Source organism: Rhinolophus hipposideros (genome assembly GCF_964194185.1).
Source record: "Rhinolophus hipposideros genome assembly, chromosome: X".
Lineage (NCBI taxonomy): Eukaryota > Metazoa > Chordata > Mammalia > Chiroptera > Rhinolophidae > Rhinolophus > Rhinolophus hipposideros.
Window position 1 is genome coordinate 20,892,252 of NC_138046.1, and position 18,706 is coordinate 20,910,957.

General features: G+C 46.2%; 1 protein-coding gene across 17 annotated transcripts in view; it reads right to left on the bottom strand.

The window, feature by feature from the left end:
- Positions 1 to 2,963: 2,963 nt before the first annotated feature.
- Positions 2,964 to 18,706, bottom strand: part of FHL1 (four and a half LIM domains 1) — a 58,752-nt gene continuing 43,009 nt past the window's right edge. For 4 of the 17 annotated variants that reach the window (XM_081043590.1, XM_081043595.1, XM_081043596.1 and 1 more), the window contains 6 exons: positions 7,698 to 7,879; positions 7,068 to 7,242; positions 6,286 to 6,455; positions 5,634 to 5,820; positions 4,865 to 5,064; positions 2,975 to 4,488 (listed from right to left, as the gene is read on the bottom strand). In XM_081043590.1, coding sequence (XP_080899716.1) covers positions 4,405 to 4,488; positions 4,865 to 5,064; positions 5,634 to 5,820; positions 6,286 to 6,455; positions 7,068 to 7,242; positions 7,698 to 7,853 — 972 coding nt within the window. In that variant the 5' untranslated portion in view covers positions 7,854 to 7,879 and the 3' untranslated portion in view covers positions 2,975 to 4,404. Of the gene's footprint in view, positions 4,489 to 4,864; positions 5,065 to 5,633; positions 5,821 to 6,285; positions 6,456 to 7,067; positions 7,243 to 7,697; positions 7,880 to 9,341; positions 9,509 to 15,900; positions 16,010 to 18,706 lie in introns of those variants that run through there. The other 13 variants (XM_081043600.1, XM_081043587.1, XM_081043601.1 and 10 more) reach the window with 8 other exon arrangements.

Genomic DNA, 18,706 nt, shown 5'->3' on the forward strand with positions numbered 1-18,706 from the left:
AACTTTTTCATCACCTTACAAAGAAACCCTAGACCTTTTAAACCTCACGTTGGGTGCTTGCCGTAAATGAGGAAAACACATTTGCTCTTCCCCCCTATTTATTCATTTCAGGTGTACAACACAATAATAGACATTTACACCCCTCACAAAGTGATAAACCCCTTCTCCAATCTACTACCCCTCTGACATTTGCTTTTTAAAGTGTGAGTATGTGCTCAGGTTGTAATTGTGCTCCGTAACAGACACGTCTCTTCATGACTTCACTCACTGTGCGTGGCAGAACACGTGTTCTGATCTACCTGGAAATGTTTAGTTTCCAGTCTTGAGATGTGTTCTCCACCAGTTACTAGTTTTGATAAGGCAGGGTCCTGTTCATCTCGTCTTTGGAGCCTTGTGCTTACGAGAATGGAAGGTGGCAGCCATTCCCCACTTAGTATTCCATTCTGTTGGAGCAATTGAATAGGACACCCCCTGGCACGCAGACCACCTGAAACTCGGTCAATGCACCCTATTTACAGCTGCAAAGTGATGGGCACCGACCCTCTTGCCCTGGACCGGTACTCGTGGTCACCTCATTTCCCTTCCTCCCTGGATAGCCTCTTGGTATCCTCTCCCAAGAGGAACAGGGCCCTGGCCTTACCAGTACATTCTGAGGACAGCACATTTCCTCCACTTGTGTCACGGGTACCGCGTGGAATGAAGTCTTAAAGGCTCCAATCGCTGGCCACCACAAAAGTGTACTATGGGTGACTGTAGAAGGGACGCTAGACAGGGATCTGAAGACCTGAATTCTAGCTGAGGAGGCTGTGACTTGAGGACATTATGGCCCCTCTGAGTCCTCACATCTGGCGAGGTTCACGGAGCATCTTCAGTGCAATCTGTGAAGGCCCCTTGGTTCTGAGGACTGTCTGAGTTGTGGCAAGAGCCAGAGAGAGGACCAGGACTCGGGTATAAAACAGGAGGTGGTGCCAAGAAACAAGCCTGGAAGCAAACTCACATTTTATCGGGTCAATTAACCTGTGTCACGTTCAGTGCTTCCCCCCCATCCCATGCTTGGTGTGTTTCCATGGCAATGCAGTGATGAGATAGAGGTGTGCCTGGGATGGTGATTTGTTACTTGCTAGTTGTGTGACCTTAGGCAAACCTCTGACCTTCAATTCTCTGGAAGATGGGGCAAGAGTGCCAGTGCATAGAAGGTGCTTCTCACCATGCTCACGTGTTAAGAGTAGGCAGCACGTGTTAGTACCTTGTTTTCCTGGGTGGAGGAAGGTGGAGGGTCTGTTGGGAATATGGAGGAAGCACTGGAGCGGTGAGACAGGCTTGAGGGCCGGGCAGGAGTTCGTGCAGTGCTGGTGCAGTCGGCAATTGTGTGGCTTTTCCTGAGCAGAGTTCCTCGGCCCTGGTGTGGGCTGTGGTTTTGCAGGCCAAGTGGACTAGGAAGGCAAAAAGCTAACAGTATTGAGTGGAGGATAAGAGTGGTCGAAGTGATACCCTGTTTCCCCGAAAATAAGACCGGGTTTTACATTAAGTTTTGCTCCAAACGACGCATTAGAGCTTATGTTCAAGGGATGTCATCCTGAGAAATCATGCTGGGGCTTAATTTTCCAGTTAGGTCTTACTTTCGGGAAAACACGGGAGAGCGTAGAATCTAGAGCAGATAGGGAAGTAAGGCCAGGAAGGGGCAGAGAGAAGAAACTGGAGCAGTCGGTGGACTGGAGCGCGAAGACTGAGCTCAGTGAGAGTAGGAGGGCCAGGAGGGCGAGGATGTGTGCTCAGTGGACACGTCAGTCTGGGGGCTGCGAAGGCCCAGGCTTTGCTGAAGTGGAGCAAGCAGAGGTGCAGGGCAATAGAGATGCATCGTGGTCTCTCCCTAAGGAGAGGAGCGTGAGCTGGTGCCCAAGACCTGAGTGAAGGGGGCAGTGCCCCCTCTCTATCCCAGGCGCGTTCCCTCTGGGCTCCATCTCTGGCTAGAGCCTCAGAAGCAGAAGGGTTCCGTCCTAATTCCCCACCCGCACCTGCTTCCTTGGCATTCCCAGATGACCAGGTACTCTTTTCAGTTTTAAGGGTTTTAACTGCTAATTTCGCTAGGGAAACACGGGGCACGTTCCCCATTCATAAAAATGCTTATGGTTTCTTGCTGACAGGTTCCAATTCCCTTCTAACAGTAAATATTAGCACCCAAGGGGTTCTGCCCTTTGCTTTTAATACCCTAGGCCTGAGGCTCATCAGACTATGTGCCAACCTCTCCTGACTGCCTTGAGCTGTAGTTTCACTAGGTGCCCTTAGGGCCTGGTGACCCTTCTTTCGTGAGGGAGAAGGCAGTGTTTCTGTTTCACTGGGCCTGCAGTGCCATCCTGCAACAACCATTTGGGGGTGGGGGGTGGGTTGAATGGCTCAAGAGCACAAATCTCAGGTGTGTGGCGATAATCTAGAAACTGCAACCTCTGCCCACCCCATCCCTGCCCCCCCCCAATGAAGTCAAACAAGCAGCCTCCCAAATAAGCACTGTCCACAAGGGGGCGTGAGGTTCTCCTGAGGGCCCCGCCGTGGAGAGCGGCAGTTGTGGACGGCAGTGTTCAATGGGGCCAGCGGCTCCAGAGGGCACAGGGAAAGGGCAGCCAACAGAATGGGGACTGTGAGGATTTCTCAGCGACACACTTCGGCCTTAGTTCCCTTCCCAGCTTCACTCCACCTCCCAGCCAAAACCAAGCAATTTGCCCTTTTGAAGGGATGGAAACAACTAGGAAATGCTATTTTGGGTCAGAATGGGTTTTTTTTGTTTGTTTGTTTTCAACTGGATCCAAGTGCTGTTACAGGTCTGTCTTGTTTGTAATTCCTGTGTCCTGTGCAATTGCACTTCACTGAGGATGTCCTTGAAGGAAGGAAAAAAAACCATTCAGGTTTCTGGATCAGTAGTTATCGCCTTAACAGCAATTGCACCGGGCAAAATTAAAAGACAGGAGGCAAGTTATTTATATGCTGCTTTATTTCTGTAAGGATACACTGAAACATCAGATGATAATAGCTAATGACAAAATGTAGAAATGAGGCATCAGCTTCTGTAACCACGGCTACGAGAATGTTAATATGTATTGTCATTACATGTTCACTTTTGATATCGTCTCATTCTACTATGTAATATAACAATGTAGATAGAATACAGTAAGTAGGTGATCCTGCATCTCAGCTAAACACTACATGGAAATCCGGTTCTGCCTGCGAGGATGGTGGCCTCCCCACTCCCCTGGAGATCCAGCTAAGCTCTTGAGGAACAGTCCTAAGAATCACAAGAGAAGGGACGTGGTGGGCCTCTGTAACACATGGACAAAGAGCAGACAGCTACTATGTTACAAGGAATTCAACCTGTCACTGTTTGGCAATGTCACATCCGTGCCAATGACAGTCCTGGTGCCTGCTCAGCTACCCCTCTAGAGTTTTATGGTTACTTCCGTAGGATGATTTCAAAACTGCAGGAACGTTTGAGGGGGCTAAAATGTTTTCATGCAAGTCTCCAAACCCATAAACTAAGTTGCTATTAATTAAAACAAAACTATTAATTAAAAAAAAAGAAAAAGGACAGCTGAGTTAGTTTTGTTAAGCTTCCAGAAGTATTTGCTGTGACGATGTTCCTCTGAAACAGGCTCGTTTTCTCAGATCTGCCTACTTTCCAAATCACCTGCATGTTCCACGCTTGACGGGAGGAACGTTCAGAAAACATGCCACACTGGGAACGCAAACATTAGTACAGGGAAAAGGTCAGTTTAGAATCACAGCTAAGTTCAAAAGTTATTTTTTTCTGGAAATTCTTTTTACTCATTCAAAAGCACAAAAAGAACAGAAGGAAGATTTTGATGAGAAAGTTAAACCATGCATTTCGGTAAGTTCTCTTTCAGCTCACAGAACAGGGTGAGCAGTGAGTTGGAGCAGCCGCTACAACTCTTGGGTGTCGTGTGACGACACGATGGGTCCCAGCTGAGCCACGAAGGGCACGTCAGTAGGGGCTTTATCTCTTAGGCTTCTTGCTCATATTACTAAGCAGCTAAATGGTTAGCACTTTTCTGCTCTATGATAAACATGCAGAAGAGTCAATCTAAGTGTTTTTTGTAACTGTGGCCATTACGAAATTAATTTTGCCGCAGTTGGTTTTTGCTAAATCCTAATATGATCACTGTGTGCCCTTATTTGAGTAATACTGTAAAATGGGAGAAAAGACAGAGGAGCAACTTCAAAGAGGTGAAAGGCCACTCTTTCCCTATAGTTGTTGCAGGGCAGAGGGCGAGGACACAAAGAACAAGACTCAATTCCATTTTACAGGACAGGAGCCCCTGTCACTTTACAGCTTTTTGGCACAGTCGGGGCAATACACTTGTTCCTGATGGAAAACAAAGCGCTTGTTGGCCAGGTTCACGGAGCATTTTTTGCAGTGGAAGCAGTAGTCGTGCCAGGATTGTCCTTCATAGGCCACCACACTGGAGCCTTTACCAAACCCTATGGAAAACACAAAAGAGAACAAAAAAGACAGCTGAGTGAATACAGGTGAAAGATACGCCAGCGCCTTGCCCGTTCCAAGAGCCACCAAGCACGCAGGGGCGGCATCTGCCCGGCTCCCAGGCCACCCCTCTCCATCGTGCACTGTCCCCCACGCCACGCCGCCGTGACCCTGCTACGGCTCTCAAGGACCTGAGAAGATGCCAGAACTCAGCCAAGGGATTCCCTGATTTAAAGAACCCACATGCCACCGCGATCGCCCTGTGACGCGCACCGACCTCCCAGCATAACCAGTTTCTTTCATTTAGGTCAGGGCCATGGCATCAAATTGGCCACCAGGAGGCAAACTTGGGCTGTTTGTGGGGTGTGCACTTACCGGGCCTCGAGGAGCTGCTAAGCTTCGATTTTTTCTATAAAGAACCACCACCCATGAGGGACAAGTCCTCTCTCCACCCGGATGCCTGCCCCGGAGGTTGGCGCTGGGAAACAGGGTGAGAGGCAAGCGTTTCCCGTGGCACACTGGGGGCTTCCTAGCTTTAGAGACTGGGTGGCTCACTCTTGACACAGTCCTTTTCCCTGAGGATGGCAAAAGTCTTCTCAAATGTACATTTCAAGGCTCCCCGGGGAGATGGGAAGAGTGGAGGTGGGGAAAGGGCCCAGGGCACGTGGATCGCGGCCGCGAGATGAGGAATGAAGTGATTAGCTTGGCTTCTGATCGCAACATAGGTGCCCACAGGCACCTCTGAGCTAGCCTTCCGCCATGGGGTGTTATGATGGCAGCCTATGGCTCTCCAGCCTCCGCTCCCCTCCCCCTTTCCTCTCCCCTCCGCTTCCCCACCCCTCCCGCCCCACAATCCCGCGCACACGCAGTGCCTGCCCGTGGCCGTGGGTCTCAGGCTCGTGAACTCCTCAGCACAGCGTCATTAGTTAGTCAGCAGCAGTCAGGAAGTGTTGTGTGTTGCAAAGGGCTAACCAGGCCTGGGGGAGAATCCAAACTATTTGGGGGCCTTCGGGACCACAATGGCAAGGGGAGAGGGCATTCTTTGGGGGCCTTTGTGGATGAAACCGACGACGTAGGAAAATGAGAGATGGTTACCATGCGCAAAACCTAGCCTGGCCGACTTAGCAAGGACTCTTTAGCCTACCAGTGATGGGGTTCTTGCATCCAGCACACTTCTTGGCCACAAAGTTCTTGTAGCAATCCACGCAGTAATACTGGTCCTCCACAGCGGTGAAACGCTGCCCAGCCAGCTTCTTAGAGCAGGTAACACACACAAAGCACTCGGCATGCCAGGGCTGATCCTGGTAAGTGATTCCTCCAGATGTGATGGCCTAGACCAGGGAGTGTAGCACCGGATTCAGATTCAACAACCATTTTGTTGAATGCCTACTATGTGCCAGGCACCGTGCTGGGCGCTTTGGTCTACAGTATCTCATTTAATCGCCACAACGGCCATGGGAGGCAGGTGCTATTATTATCCCCGAGTTACAGATGAAGACACCGAGGCTCAGAGAAGGCGAGCCCCCATGCGAGGTGACACAGCCACTAGGTGGTGGAGGCAGGCCTCTAGAGCCAGGGCCGCCCGTGCCTCCGGGGTGAGCGCCGTCAGACAGCCTGACTCGGCTGGGCACTGCTCTCTACTACCACAGTCTCCTCATCTGTAAAACGAGCATAATAATTCCCACGTCACAGGGCTGTCGTGGGGATGGAATGGGATAGTGTGTGTGCAAGTGCTCTGCCAACTGTCAAACGCTTCTAGAAACAACAGTCCACACAGAACTCCCTTGACAACCTACCTTGTTGCACTTCACGCAATGCTTGGCAAATTTGGTCTCGTGGCAAGTCGTGCAGTAGAAGTCCTCCCCTTTCGGGAAGAAGCTTCCAGTCCCGATGACTTGCTTGCAGTTGCTGCAGGTGAAGCAGTCTTTGTGCCAGACGATCCCCTTGTACTCCACGTTCTGATCGCCTGCGGGGGGGAAGCCATCGGATAGCCCCACTGACAGTGCTCTGCAGGGGGCTGCATCCACTCAGCTCCCAGCCTGGGCCCTCCAGAGGTGAGGGAATGCAGGCCCTGCAGTTACTGGCCTCACACTTCCCATGAACCTGCCCGTGGGGGGTTCTCAACAATCGCCTACTTGTGGGTGTGCCAACCCAGAGCTGTCAGGGAGGGGACCCCAGCTGCAGTGTTTGAGGAGTAGATGCCTGAGTCCCCGCTCCCACTCCCATGCCCTTCATGGACTTAGAGATTCCCTAGGGGACTGGCTGACCCAGAGTTACACCCTAAGGAGGAAGCATGCTTCAATCACTTACTATACCCAAATGAGAAAGCGCTACATACTTTTCACTTCCTTCTCTTGCCACAGACAGTTCTCTCCAGTGGTCTTTAGTTTCCGAGTGTGTGCGTGTGTGCGAGCATATATGTGTACGCATGTATACATGGATATATATGCGTGCATATATACGCTAAAAGCTAAGAGCAGCTCACAGCAGCATTAGCCCCATCGTCATCAGTAACCCCCATCATCTCTGCCCTCAGGCCTCCTCCCTGGCCGCCCCGGGGGGTGAGTGTGAGCAGTACCTGGCACAATGGCCTTGAAGCAGCCCTTGCACTTGAGGGACTCCTCCCGCGTGGTACACTTGTTGCACAGGATCTTGTTGTCCTTGGCCACAAAGGTCTCATTGGCCAAGGGGTGAAGGCACTTGGAACAGCGAAAGCAGGTATCGTGCCAGTAGCGGTTCTTGTAGTGCACCTCCTGGAAACCAAGGAGAAGGGGACGGGCTGCTGTGTGTGATACGGGCAGGCGCACGGGGCGGGGGACACCGCCCTTCACACCCTGGGGCTACCCCCAGGTGAATGTCCTTGTGAGTACCATGGGGGACATTGAGGTGAGGATGGAAGACTCACAGCTCCTGAAACAAGGGTACGAGTACAACCAAAGAGCTGGCGTGGGTCTTGGCACCAGCCAGCCCAAGTTCTGCACAGACAGCTTGGGGTGCTGTCAAGGCAATGAACGCTAAGCAAGGGTGGCCAGCTCCTGGGCTAGGGCCTCGGTTTCCTCATCTCCATGCCACTGCCTGCCCTGCCTTCCACACAGGTGACTGCGGTGATGAGGAGAACTCAGGAGAAGGTGGGCTTTTGTTGTCTCAGCTGCAGGAAAGCCACCCTGTCCCGTCCCTGTGTCCCGTCCCCGTGTGGGGCCCACTTTACCTTGCAGTCCGCACTGATGGGCTTGCGGCAGTCCACGCAGGTGTTGGCGCAGAACTTGTCAAAGCACTTCAGGCAGGAGTGGTGGCCATCCTTCTCCACGTACTTCTTCCCCTGCAGGGGGTCCCTGCAGTAGTGGCAGTCAAACTTCTCAGCCATGGTGCCCACCCTGTACCTGGAGGGACCTGTGGAGGCAAGCAGATGGAACAAATGACCAATGAAAAGGCCAGCGCGCTCTGCTGCAGACGCTCCCGGGGACAGCTGCGTGATGTCGTGCGGGGCCTGCAGGCGCCAAGTTAACAGATACTTCACTATGACTCCTGGGAAGAAAGTGCCCCTGAGGGTAGCTCTCCAGGGGCCAGAAGGCCAATGGCTAGTGAGTCCCTGGGGACTTCGGAGAAAACCCTGCTGGGATATCCATTGTGCTGCTTCCCAGAACCCTGAGGGGGACAAGTGGACCAGAGCTTGTGTTGGCCGGACAGGGACTCAGGGCTGTGTGGTGGCTCTCGGCAGTGACGTCAATAGTGCAGGAGTTGACGGAGCTGGCAAGAGAGGAGGACTTGTTTTACACAAAGCGACACACAGCTTTGGGCACTGTCTGCATGCAGCAGCTGCTTGGAGGAGAGATGCTTGCCGGCTATGCAGGCTGCGGAGGAAGGAGGTGCCCAGACCCTCTGCTTTAACGGCCGCGTTCTAGATAGTGAGCCAGAAACCTCTCTGCCAGCTTCCGGCTCCCCGTTGGGTACTTCTTGGTGTGCGTGTGGGGGGGGGGGGGGACAGCATCCTCCAGAGGCCTCACGTTCCTCCTGTCAGTAAAGTTCATTTCATCTGAACAAAAACTTACTGCTGACTCTAGACTACGCGAGGCATGCAAGCAATCCTTATTAGTTTGTCTAAAATGTCTGCATTTACTTTAAATGTGGCAAAACGCTTTTAAATTCCTGAATGGATCCTTAAGCAGTTTTGTCCAAGATAGTTTACTGACTTTTGAGACCTGAGCAATCAAGCAAGAGAGGATTTCATCATAAAAGTGGCTTTCTCAATTGGTACCGGCAAGTTCTGCAACTGAATTACTTGTCACAGGGATGTGCAGTTTTGCGACATGCCAAAATCAAATCTCCCTCTTTGTTCGAGCAAGTGAGGGTCGATACAGTTAATGAAGTGTTACTATTTAGGACATTTGCTGTTTTAAAATTTTCACTTTTAAAGGAAAATCAGGGGTGGGGTGGTGGTGTGACCTTTCAAAGGTCTTAAGCTGATTATTCCAAGAACCCCTTCCATTACCTTCATATGAACAATTCCCCTTGTCCCCCTCCCCCCTACCCCACCACCGGGACCCTAAACCACCAGCCGGCATCACACGCATTGCTAAGGCACTCTGTTAATCCTGCCACCAAAAAGGTACCAAATGTGAGTATCTATTGACTCTCAACTTCTTTAAACATATACATAACTTGTTCCTCTCTCTCTGAAAAAGACACTTACATGGGCAAATACATAGCAATTATTTAATTTGTGCGGAAACAAGAATGGAGACGATTTTCTCCAACTACCCACAAACATGGTTATTGTGCTAGCAGACATTCCCCCACGTAATTTAGAGAGAAAGAACGAGGGAAAAGCAAAGAGCAGTTGCCCGGTACTCACCGCAGCTCTTCCACTCACTGAACGGCCCCAAACTCCCACTTTGGGTCCCATTCCCAGTCTTTTTTTTTTTTTTTTTTATAGAAACACATGTCCAAGTTATTTGAATCCTGTTGCCACAGGCAACCAAATAGCAGAGTGTGAGCTAAGGAAACCACACCCTGTGTCTCAGACCCCGCCTTGGCGAAGGCCAGCGAACTGTCACTCAGAACTGGGTCAGTTTCTGAAGCCAATCCCCAAACAGGGCATCAGACTACTGACAAGCATCAGGTTCTGGACCAGCCCAGCTCCTGCCCCTGCTGCCACACAGACAGAGCCCCTCATCTCTAAAGAACTAATGACTGAAGCCAGTAACTGACATTCTTAGACAAGGACAACTGCTCGACACAGTCGTGTCACAGTTCAGAGCTTTATTGAGACCAGAGAATGGTTCTTTCCCCCAAAAGAAAAGCAGGATGTTCCCTTACACAATTGGGTTAGAAATGAAAAGTAGAGACATGGTGAAAGCGGAGTTTGTCTTCTTGAACTACACACTATTTACGTAAGGCAGCTTTTAAACTGCCTTTAGCCTCTGTGCGTAGAGAAAAAACTGTCTGTCACAGTGATAGTATGTTGGAAATCACTCTCCTTAATTCATTCTTGCTGGTCTTTCACATGTCACATAAAATCCTTGTCTCATTAGCTTTTCCATATTGAAACTGTGCACTCAACAAAGATTTACTTTGTTGTTAAGAGCTCAGTAGAGAAACCAAATAAATCTCCAGTAGCAGCAAATGCCAGGAAATTAAATTATCAGTGGCTCCTAAATGCCATTTGGCAGGAAATCAGAATCGATAAGAAGCACTGGCTTCCTGCGTGGCTACTAACCTCAGCTGATTTAGCCCTTCAGAGACTATTTTCTTCGACCATATTTGAAAGTCCCTCTTTCTCCCTTACCAAATTCTCTATTTAGAGTAGAACTTTGAACCCTACTTATTATTATTTTTTAAAGATTTTATTGGGGAAGGGGAACAGGACTTTATTGGGGAAGTGTGTACTTCCCAGGACTTTTTTCCAAGTCAAGTTGTTGTCCTTTCAGTCTTAGTTGTGGAGGGCGCAGCTCCGCTCCAGGTCCAGTTGCCGTTGCTAGTTGCAGAGGGCACAGCCCACCATCCCTTGCGGGAGTTGAACCGGCAACCTTGTGGTTAAGAGGACACACTCCAACCAACTGAGCCATCCGGGAGGCAGCTCAGCTCAAGGTGCTGTGTTCAATCTTAGTTGCAGGGGGCACTGCCCACCATCCCTTGCAGGACTCAAGGAATCGAGCTGGCAACCTTGTGGTTGAGAGCCCACTGGCCCATGTGGCAATAGAACTGGCACCCTTCGGAGTTAGGAGCACGGAGCTCCAACCGCCTGAGCCACCGGGCCGGCCCCTGAACCCTATTTATTTGAATATCACTCTGTTTTGGTGTCTTTCAAAGAAGAAATGGATTGCAAATATATCTATATTAAAGTACCATATGGAGTCCCACCTAAGGGGAGTCCCATCTCATGCTATTTCTGAGTCATAGCTTTATGGTCAAAATACAGGTGTAAGTGTCATACAAAAAAGAAACCACTGGAAAACACAGTGAATTCTACTTAGAGGTATTCAGAGGTTTTGGCTCACAGTACCAGAGAGATCTTACCTGCCACATTTTTACCATTTTAAAACCGTGTACGTTCAAACCGTTAATGTTACCAAAGCCAAGTTCTTCACTGGTTCTTTCATAGCTCTAGAACATAACTCGCTCAGGGTTTCTTTTTTTTAAATTAAATTTATTGGGGTGACAATTGTTAGTAAATTTACATAGATTTCAGGTGTCGCTCAGGGTTTCTAGGCATCCATATGATGAAATAATCCATGGCTCACAATGGACATGGAAGTACCAGAGTGTGTTGAATATGCAGTCAGTCAATGGAGTTGCTCACCACTTTATCATTCCTATAGTGCAGGGTCTTAAATCCAGCAATAGGAAAATTAAATGAATCCAACCCAAGTTAATGGCACCACGATGGAGAGTCCAACCTCTTGGGGTTTGGGGGTCCTGGCTGAAGGCATTATTATTTTTTTTCTTTCTGCAGTGTGAAAAATCCAGTCATCTTATATTCCCCACCACTGTACACTTAAACCCAAAGAGTCTGTGTCCAGGTGGAGAGACAGATTTCCAAGGGCATATCCTTTTAGAACTTATTTCCACTGTGGACTCAAATCTTTCTCATGTGTATGGAAACGCTTGTTTGTCAAGACACAATAGGCACTTCTAGGAATACTGGCTTTATTGCCTAATAAGTAAACAGGCTGGAAATACTTAAAGCATGTTAACAATGTCGATGACAAATTCATGAACTCTAGTACTCTTTTGCAATAAATCCAATTAAGTGGAACTTGGGGCAACCTGAATCAGCTTACCTCGTGTTTTTCTAACCTTATGATTATTTGATCCCAAACTATTCCGAACCGCCACACACTGTGCTTAGGAGGAAGCTGGAGTAATACATTCCTGCTGACAAGATAGTTATCATGTCAAAACTTTGCATAAAATATGGACGATGTGTACAAGAGCAAAATATTTTGTTACTACTCATCTTCAGAGAGGTTAACAATGCTAAGTTAACAGCTTATAAATGACAACGCTGAGGTTCCAAAGAGAACAGATACCCTGATTTGTGGGCTCCACCAAAATGAGCCATAGTTAAGCTCTGACTTCAAGAGGAGAGAAAAGCTTTGCACTTTCCTTTCTTTCCCTTTGTTGGAAATAAGAGAATAGAGAATGAAGATGGCATTTACCTCTTCTTTGGGGCTTTCTTTAATCTTACTGAATGACATATACTTAGGTGTTTATCTCTTAGGGAATAATTTTTACCCCCTTAGCAATTTCTAAGTAGATGAAATCTGAAGCTTTTAACCTTCCAAAACTTCCAGATCTGTTTGCCTTGACCTATTGCTGTTATCTGGGAAAGGGCATGTCATCAATCACTAAATGAAACCTGGATACATATAATTACAGTGCCACTTCCCTTCCCGCCCATCGCTGTCCAAGCCATATTTTCCCTAAGGTAGCTCTTCGACTAATTTTAACCTCATGGTGTGGCCCTCATCTGTATGTAGTAAAGAGGTTTCTCTGTCACAGAAAAGTTTGCCAATACACTAGGAGCCCCCGGGACCTAATCCAGGGCCTTGCATACAGGAGTCACACAGTACATGCCTGTTGATTGACAGATGGAAGTAAGTCACCACCGGTAACCTTCTAAAACTTCTTTTATTAAAAGCCTTTTATAACAAAGATTCCTGTTTCAGAAAAGTAGGGGACATCTCCTGTGACCTTAAGGGGCTGACATCTAACCAGCTGTCCTGCATAGACTTAGTAGGTTAGAATGCAGTTGGAAATGTGACTGAGTGATCAAATTTTAGATATTTATTCCAAGACGGTAGCCTGACTTTCTTGCTATGCCTGCTTCAAAAGACACATCACTCTTCATTTAATAAAGAAGCTTCTTCTTTCAGAAAATCCCGAACTACATCCAACATGCTATAAGGTGCCTACATAAACCTCAGTATCTCAATAAAAAGTTTTGGCTTTTGATTTAATCATGTATATATACGAGTAATATAACATCGCAGCCTTTTTTTTTTTTACGATCAACCTCTCATTAGAGAAGATTCAATTTGTATTTGATAATCTTGCTTGTATTTTTATGTGTATCTTCTCATGTATTTCTTGCTAACATTCATTTTTCACCTCGTGCCTAAGGAAAAAGTGAGTATTATGACTAGGTAGCATTTTTCTAACTATGTGCTTTCCCTGAATGGTATATATACCGCACGTTGTAAACAATGAACAGCAACCCAAATGGAAAAAAAAATCAGGTTATTTTTGATCTGTTCATTGCTAAGTCCAACATACCAGTCTGTTAGTCACTCTATGTATAAATATTGGCTTCTAAAGAAAGGGTATATTGCTTTCCTGCAATATACAACAAATGGAACATTCAACAAATGGAATGGAGCCCTCGCCGATGAATAGGACACTTGTGTAACAGTTATGCTCGCGCACCTGGAGGTGTCGTCAGACATTTGGGAATAAATCCCTAAATAGTTGCCATGAGACGGAGTTCATGAGTCACGGCTGAAAAGTAGTCTTTCATTGAATTTCCTAGAAAATCAGAAAGTGTTTTTTCCCCTTAAAAATAGAACATGTACAGAATGATTCAATGTTATTAGCAACATCACTTGTACGTGGGCGGCATTTAGGGGGGAAAAACATATAAATCACTTGTGGATCACTGATAGACAGGTAACACAGTTTACATTATATCTGGTATCAGGAGGGTTGGATAGAGATTATTAAAGAAAAAAGTATGTGCCACTGAACTTCCACTGGGCCAGATTCTATTCTAGTGCTATTTTGCGCATAGTAAAAGCTTTTCTTAACGTTGCACATATTATGTGCAGTATGTTCCATCTTCCATATAGGAAAACAGCACTTCCAACCCGGCAGCAATAAAACCTGTGTTTTCAGTTTCTCTAGTTGTGGTGAAGTACCATAGTAGGTGGTTGTTTGGTGTTCATTAAAAGTACAAAAAACCTGAAACTAAAATTTAAAAAATGTACAAAACGTTCAGTTTCACCCTCCACCAAATCTTCTGACTACTATTTTTCAGTTATTTTAAGAAGCCAATCCAGTTTGATTACCCCCTTTCACCCCACTGTTTCATTTTCCATGGTACCCTGAAAAAAGATTGTCGGGCGTGTGTAACCCCCTGGGCAATGGCTGGTGAAGGGAATCAATGGCTGAATAACATGGCAAGTGATCTTCCCTCCCATCACACCCCCACACTGGACCTCAACTTGAAAGGGAAAAACAACATATAAAGGGTATAAAGGATTTGCGTATACACAATTTTGCAGACTGCAAGTGTTCAGTAACGAAAGTATAATTTCTTGTACTTGAAACGTCCTCTCAGTACATGGATGGTCACTAAAATTGGATTCTGATCCAATTCTGTCCATACAAAGGCAATTTGGGGGCAATGTGGATTTTCTTTCTGTGAGGAAAGAAAATTCTGTGAGGATTTTCTTTCTCTTCCATCTGCTTCCATGGATCTATGAACCTAATGCAATACAAAACAATAGTTCCCGATTTAAAAACTCATCTAAAAGGTGTCAATTAATTTGTCTAATTTAGTCACAGTTATAGCCTCCAGATTTATATTAATATAAGCAAGAATAACATCAGGAGTTGGTACAATTTAAAGCCCAAGGTTGGGTGTGCTGTAATTATGTCACCTTTTAAATATATTATTTTCCTATTCTGTCACTTAGTAAGTAAAATGGGGAGTTCCTTTACCAGTTAACATGCCTTCAAGGTCCATTGGAACAACTAGTATAGCTGAATAGTTTGCCTATACCCAGAGAATGTGTATGTTGGCCGATTACCACAATCTCAGGCATGTGGTACCATGTTGGTAAAGTGGCTCCTGGGAAACAGAGACAGTGCTTGAACACTTGGGAACAAGGAAGACATTGCATTGAGGCAGCGAATTCCATTGCAGCCTATTTGTTTTAAAACACCCAAGGAGAACATTTCCAAAAGTATTCCCATTGTTTAAGTATCGGCAGGCAATTGTAAGTTTCAAAACAAAAATAATTTTTCCAAAAGACTGCCACTAATGATTACTTTGTCCCTTAATCTAAAAGGTAGGCAACAGGACCAAGTGCCCAGCTTCTAAGAAAGGGGACCGTTACTTAGGCAGAGGGCAAAGAGCAACAGCAGCATTCCTGGCTTCAGAGGAGAAACTGGCAGCAGGCTGACTTGAGAGAACCGGGCTTTCCGGGGAGACTGCCTGACCTTCAGTCCTTTGACCCCTATTCTGCAGTGTCTTGTCCATAGCCAAAGGGCTTCCTTAATGTCAGTTTACAAAACAAGAGGAAGGCTCTTATGGTAATGACAGTCCAGAGGTTCCGAAAATTTGCCCCTTTTCCTGATAAGAACAATTAATAACCCAAGTGTCATATCAAAAGGATCATAGTTGTTTTTTCAGGAAGACTGAAAAGGTTATTCAGAAAAAGGGAAGATATGTGGTAAGTCATTATGGACTTTCTTAGTTATAAATATTCCTCCTTCCAGCTCCATATTTGATCGACCTTTTCTAAACACCTTAAGTTCGATTTAAAGCACTGTGAAGGAAATATTTGTATCTCATAAATAACCAAAGAAAACCAGAAGTTTCCAACCAAAGAAAATCTCTTTCCTCACACAACCTCTTACAGTTTCATAAGCTGTCCTAAAAAATGTACAATATAGTAAAAGGCTTACATACTCTTAAAAAATAAGTCACTCAAACTGCTAATTCTTCTTGAATAAGAATAACCTTTTACCTTTGAAACAGCATTAAAGGGGCAGAACAGAGACGAGCTGTCTTACTACCTATTTAGACAAGACTAAAATCATTTCATCAAAAAGTATCTTTTAGGCAAATGATGGATTCAGTGCCCTAAGAACCTTGTGGTCAATAAAGATAAAGAATATGAAGCTTTTACCTGAGTGTCTATGGGAAGCCATTGCTCAGAGACCAAGTTCAGGAGCAGCACCTACACCAGTCCTCCCTCGACCCCACCTGAGAAGGCTGTGGCTCATCTGTGAACATACATTTAAGGGGAAGCAGCTAACACAAAAATAACCGAGAGCAGATGGCCCACCCCTCCCCAGAGATCACAACCTTAATCCCACTCGAAAATTCTTAACCATTTTAGGTGATCCAAGGGAGAAGAATAGGACCCAGTAAAAATACCAAACACTACATATAAATACCTGGGGTGCTACTCAGCATCCAAATTAGCTCCAGAGCCAGAGAGGCCACATAGAAAGTTATCCCTGTACCGGAATAAAATTTGGACTCAGCTCTGGCATAGCTTAACGCTGAGCCACCCTTGTTAACCACTTTATATGCCTAAAGAGCTCGCATTTGGCCCTACGAAGAATTCATTTTTGTGCCATTAATGATAACAGTAACTGTAAGAGAAAGCCTTATGTTACCAGTATAATCAAAAGGGATTAGACACTATGAATATAGAGATCAAGGGCATTATGTATGTCCTCCTTGGTATGTACCACAGATCAGCAGAATTACTGAAAAGAGCAATTCTAGCCACATATCTCCTTAGTGCTGGACAGAGGACAGGACACAGACATACATGCCTATATCCGCTACGTAGACAAGGAAGAGACTTTGTCCCACAAACGAAATCTCTTCTCACCATCAGGGACAATAAAAGTGAAAATATGGGCGGCCGGTTGATCAGTGGTTAGAGCACAGTGCTCATAACACCCGGGTTCCCGGTTCGATTTCCCCATGGGCCAGGGAGCTGCACCCTCCACAACTAGATTGAAGACAACAACTTGACATGGAGCTGTTCCCCCATATTCCCCAGTAAAAAAAAAGAGTACAAATATGGACAAAAATGAAGACTGTCACGTATCATGCTGTAACAGCTCAACAGGCTGCCCGATGGCTGGGGACTGCTCATCAGGAAGAAGTTCTAGGAAGAGCCAAGGTCCTCAACATGGCCTCTAAACCCCCTGCCCTGTTCATTCTCTAGCCTCATCCCTGCCCCAATTGCCCTCGCTCCCTTCATCTCCAGCCTCACTGGCATCTGCACTGTCCCTTGTACCCTTCAGACACACCCCACCTCAGGGCCCCAACACCAATTCCCTCAGCACCGAGCCTCTTGATTGCACCTCTACTTCCTTCAAGGCTTTACTCCAAGTCACTTTTTCAGTGATGTCTTCTTTGGCCACCCTATTTAAAATTGCAACCATGCTCCCCATGCCCCACACTCCCTAGCCCCTGCCCCAATTTGATCCCCACAGTAACTATTTGTTGAAAAAAATGAATTCAATGAAGCAAAAAGGCTTAATCAAGCCTCATATAAAACCAAAACACAGTCCCACCTGGAACCCTAAAAGTGGCTTTGGCCACTGAACTTCAAGGAAGGCATCCGACTTTCACTCCGGGACAGGCGCTGGGCTCAGTACCTTATACACACTGCCTTGTCTAGTGCATGTCACTGGTTTGGACCATATTCACACATCTCCCCTACCAGGCTGAGGGCCGGGAACATGCTTTACTTGTTTTGCTATTCCCAACAGATAGCAGGTAAGCAATACATGCTTCACGGATAAATAAATGAGTTTCACAACTTTTATGCTTTTCAAATGCTTAGAAAAGCTATTCTAAAAGACAGCTGAAATTGTAACTCCTAGTTTGCTGGAAAAATGACATAACAATAAAAGCCAGGATGTTACAGGTTTATTACATGATAATGTCCAAAAAAATAAGCCTGGGAAAAAAGGGAAGTGACACTGTGCACCCCCGCACGCCTCTCTAGCCTTTCTTATCCAGCCTGATTACATTATGGCAGGGAGATTGGCCAGTCTGAACAATACTACACCCCTAAAATAAACTTAAACTGTCACCCCGAGGAAATGCTCCTAATTTATTCGATGATCAACCTTTATGAACCCCAAATTTTAGATTTTAGTGAAGTGTATTTTTAGATAGAGCCAAGGCATTTTTAAAAAATGCATCTTTTAGTGCTGTGAACAATAAACTGAGATTGCCAAGTGCTTTCCTCAAGGAAGTCAATTCCAGTTTCAAGCCATGTATCAGGAGATGTTTTGTTTTTTTTAATTAAAGTTTATTGGGGTGACAATGGTTAGTAAAGTTACCTAGGTTTCAAGTGTACAATTCTGTAATACATCATCGATATATCACATTGTGTGTTCACCACCCAGAGTCAGTTCGCCTTCCATCACCATATATTTGATCCCATTCTTTTACCAAGTTCCATTAGCCATCTGATCATTTTGCAAAGCAACAACGGAATATGGACAGACTGATAGCCTTATGAAGTTAGCAAATAAACATAAATCTATTTTGCCTGAAACACAAGAACAAGAGAATTACTCCTGACCATTAATTAACTAGTCGGCTACAAGCCAGCGTGAGCTGGGAGCTTGGCCCTACAACAGGATTTATTCCATCTGCAATTTACTTCAACCAGGTTAACTCTGCCTTCCTATAAACTTCATGAAGCATGACCACTGCCTGCTCTGACATTTGTCCCCATGCCCATGTCAAGTCACAAAACCACAACTTTCACAAAACCCAAACAGAACGGGCTCTTTGTGAGGTGAAACACAATTTCTCAGTAAGACTCGCTGGTAATTTTATCCTGCCTTGGATCAGTGGTTCAGACACCTTGACGGTTATTTAGCACACACCCAAACAATCAGTGGTTTCATTAGCGTCTGAGCCAACTTCATTACATATGAACAGTATGATGT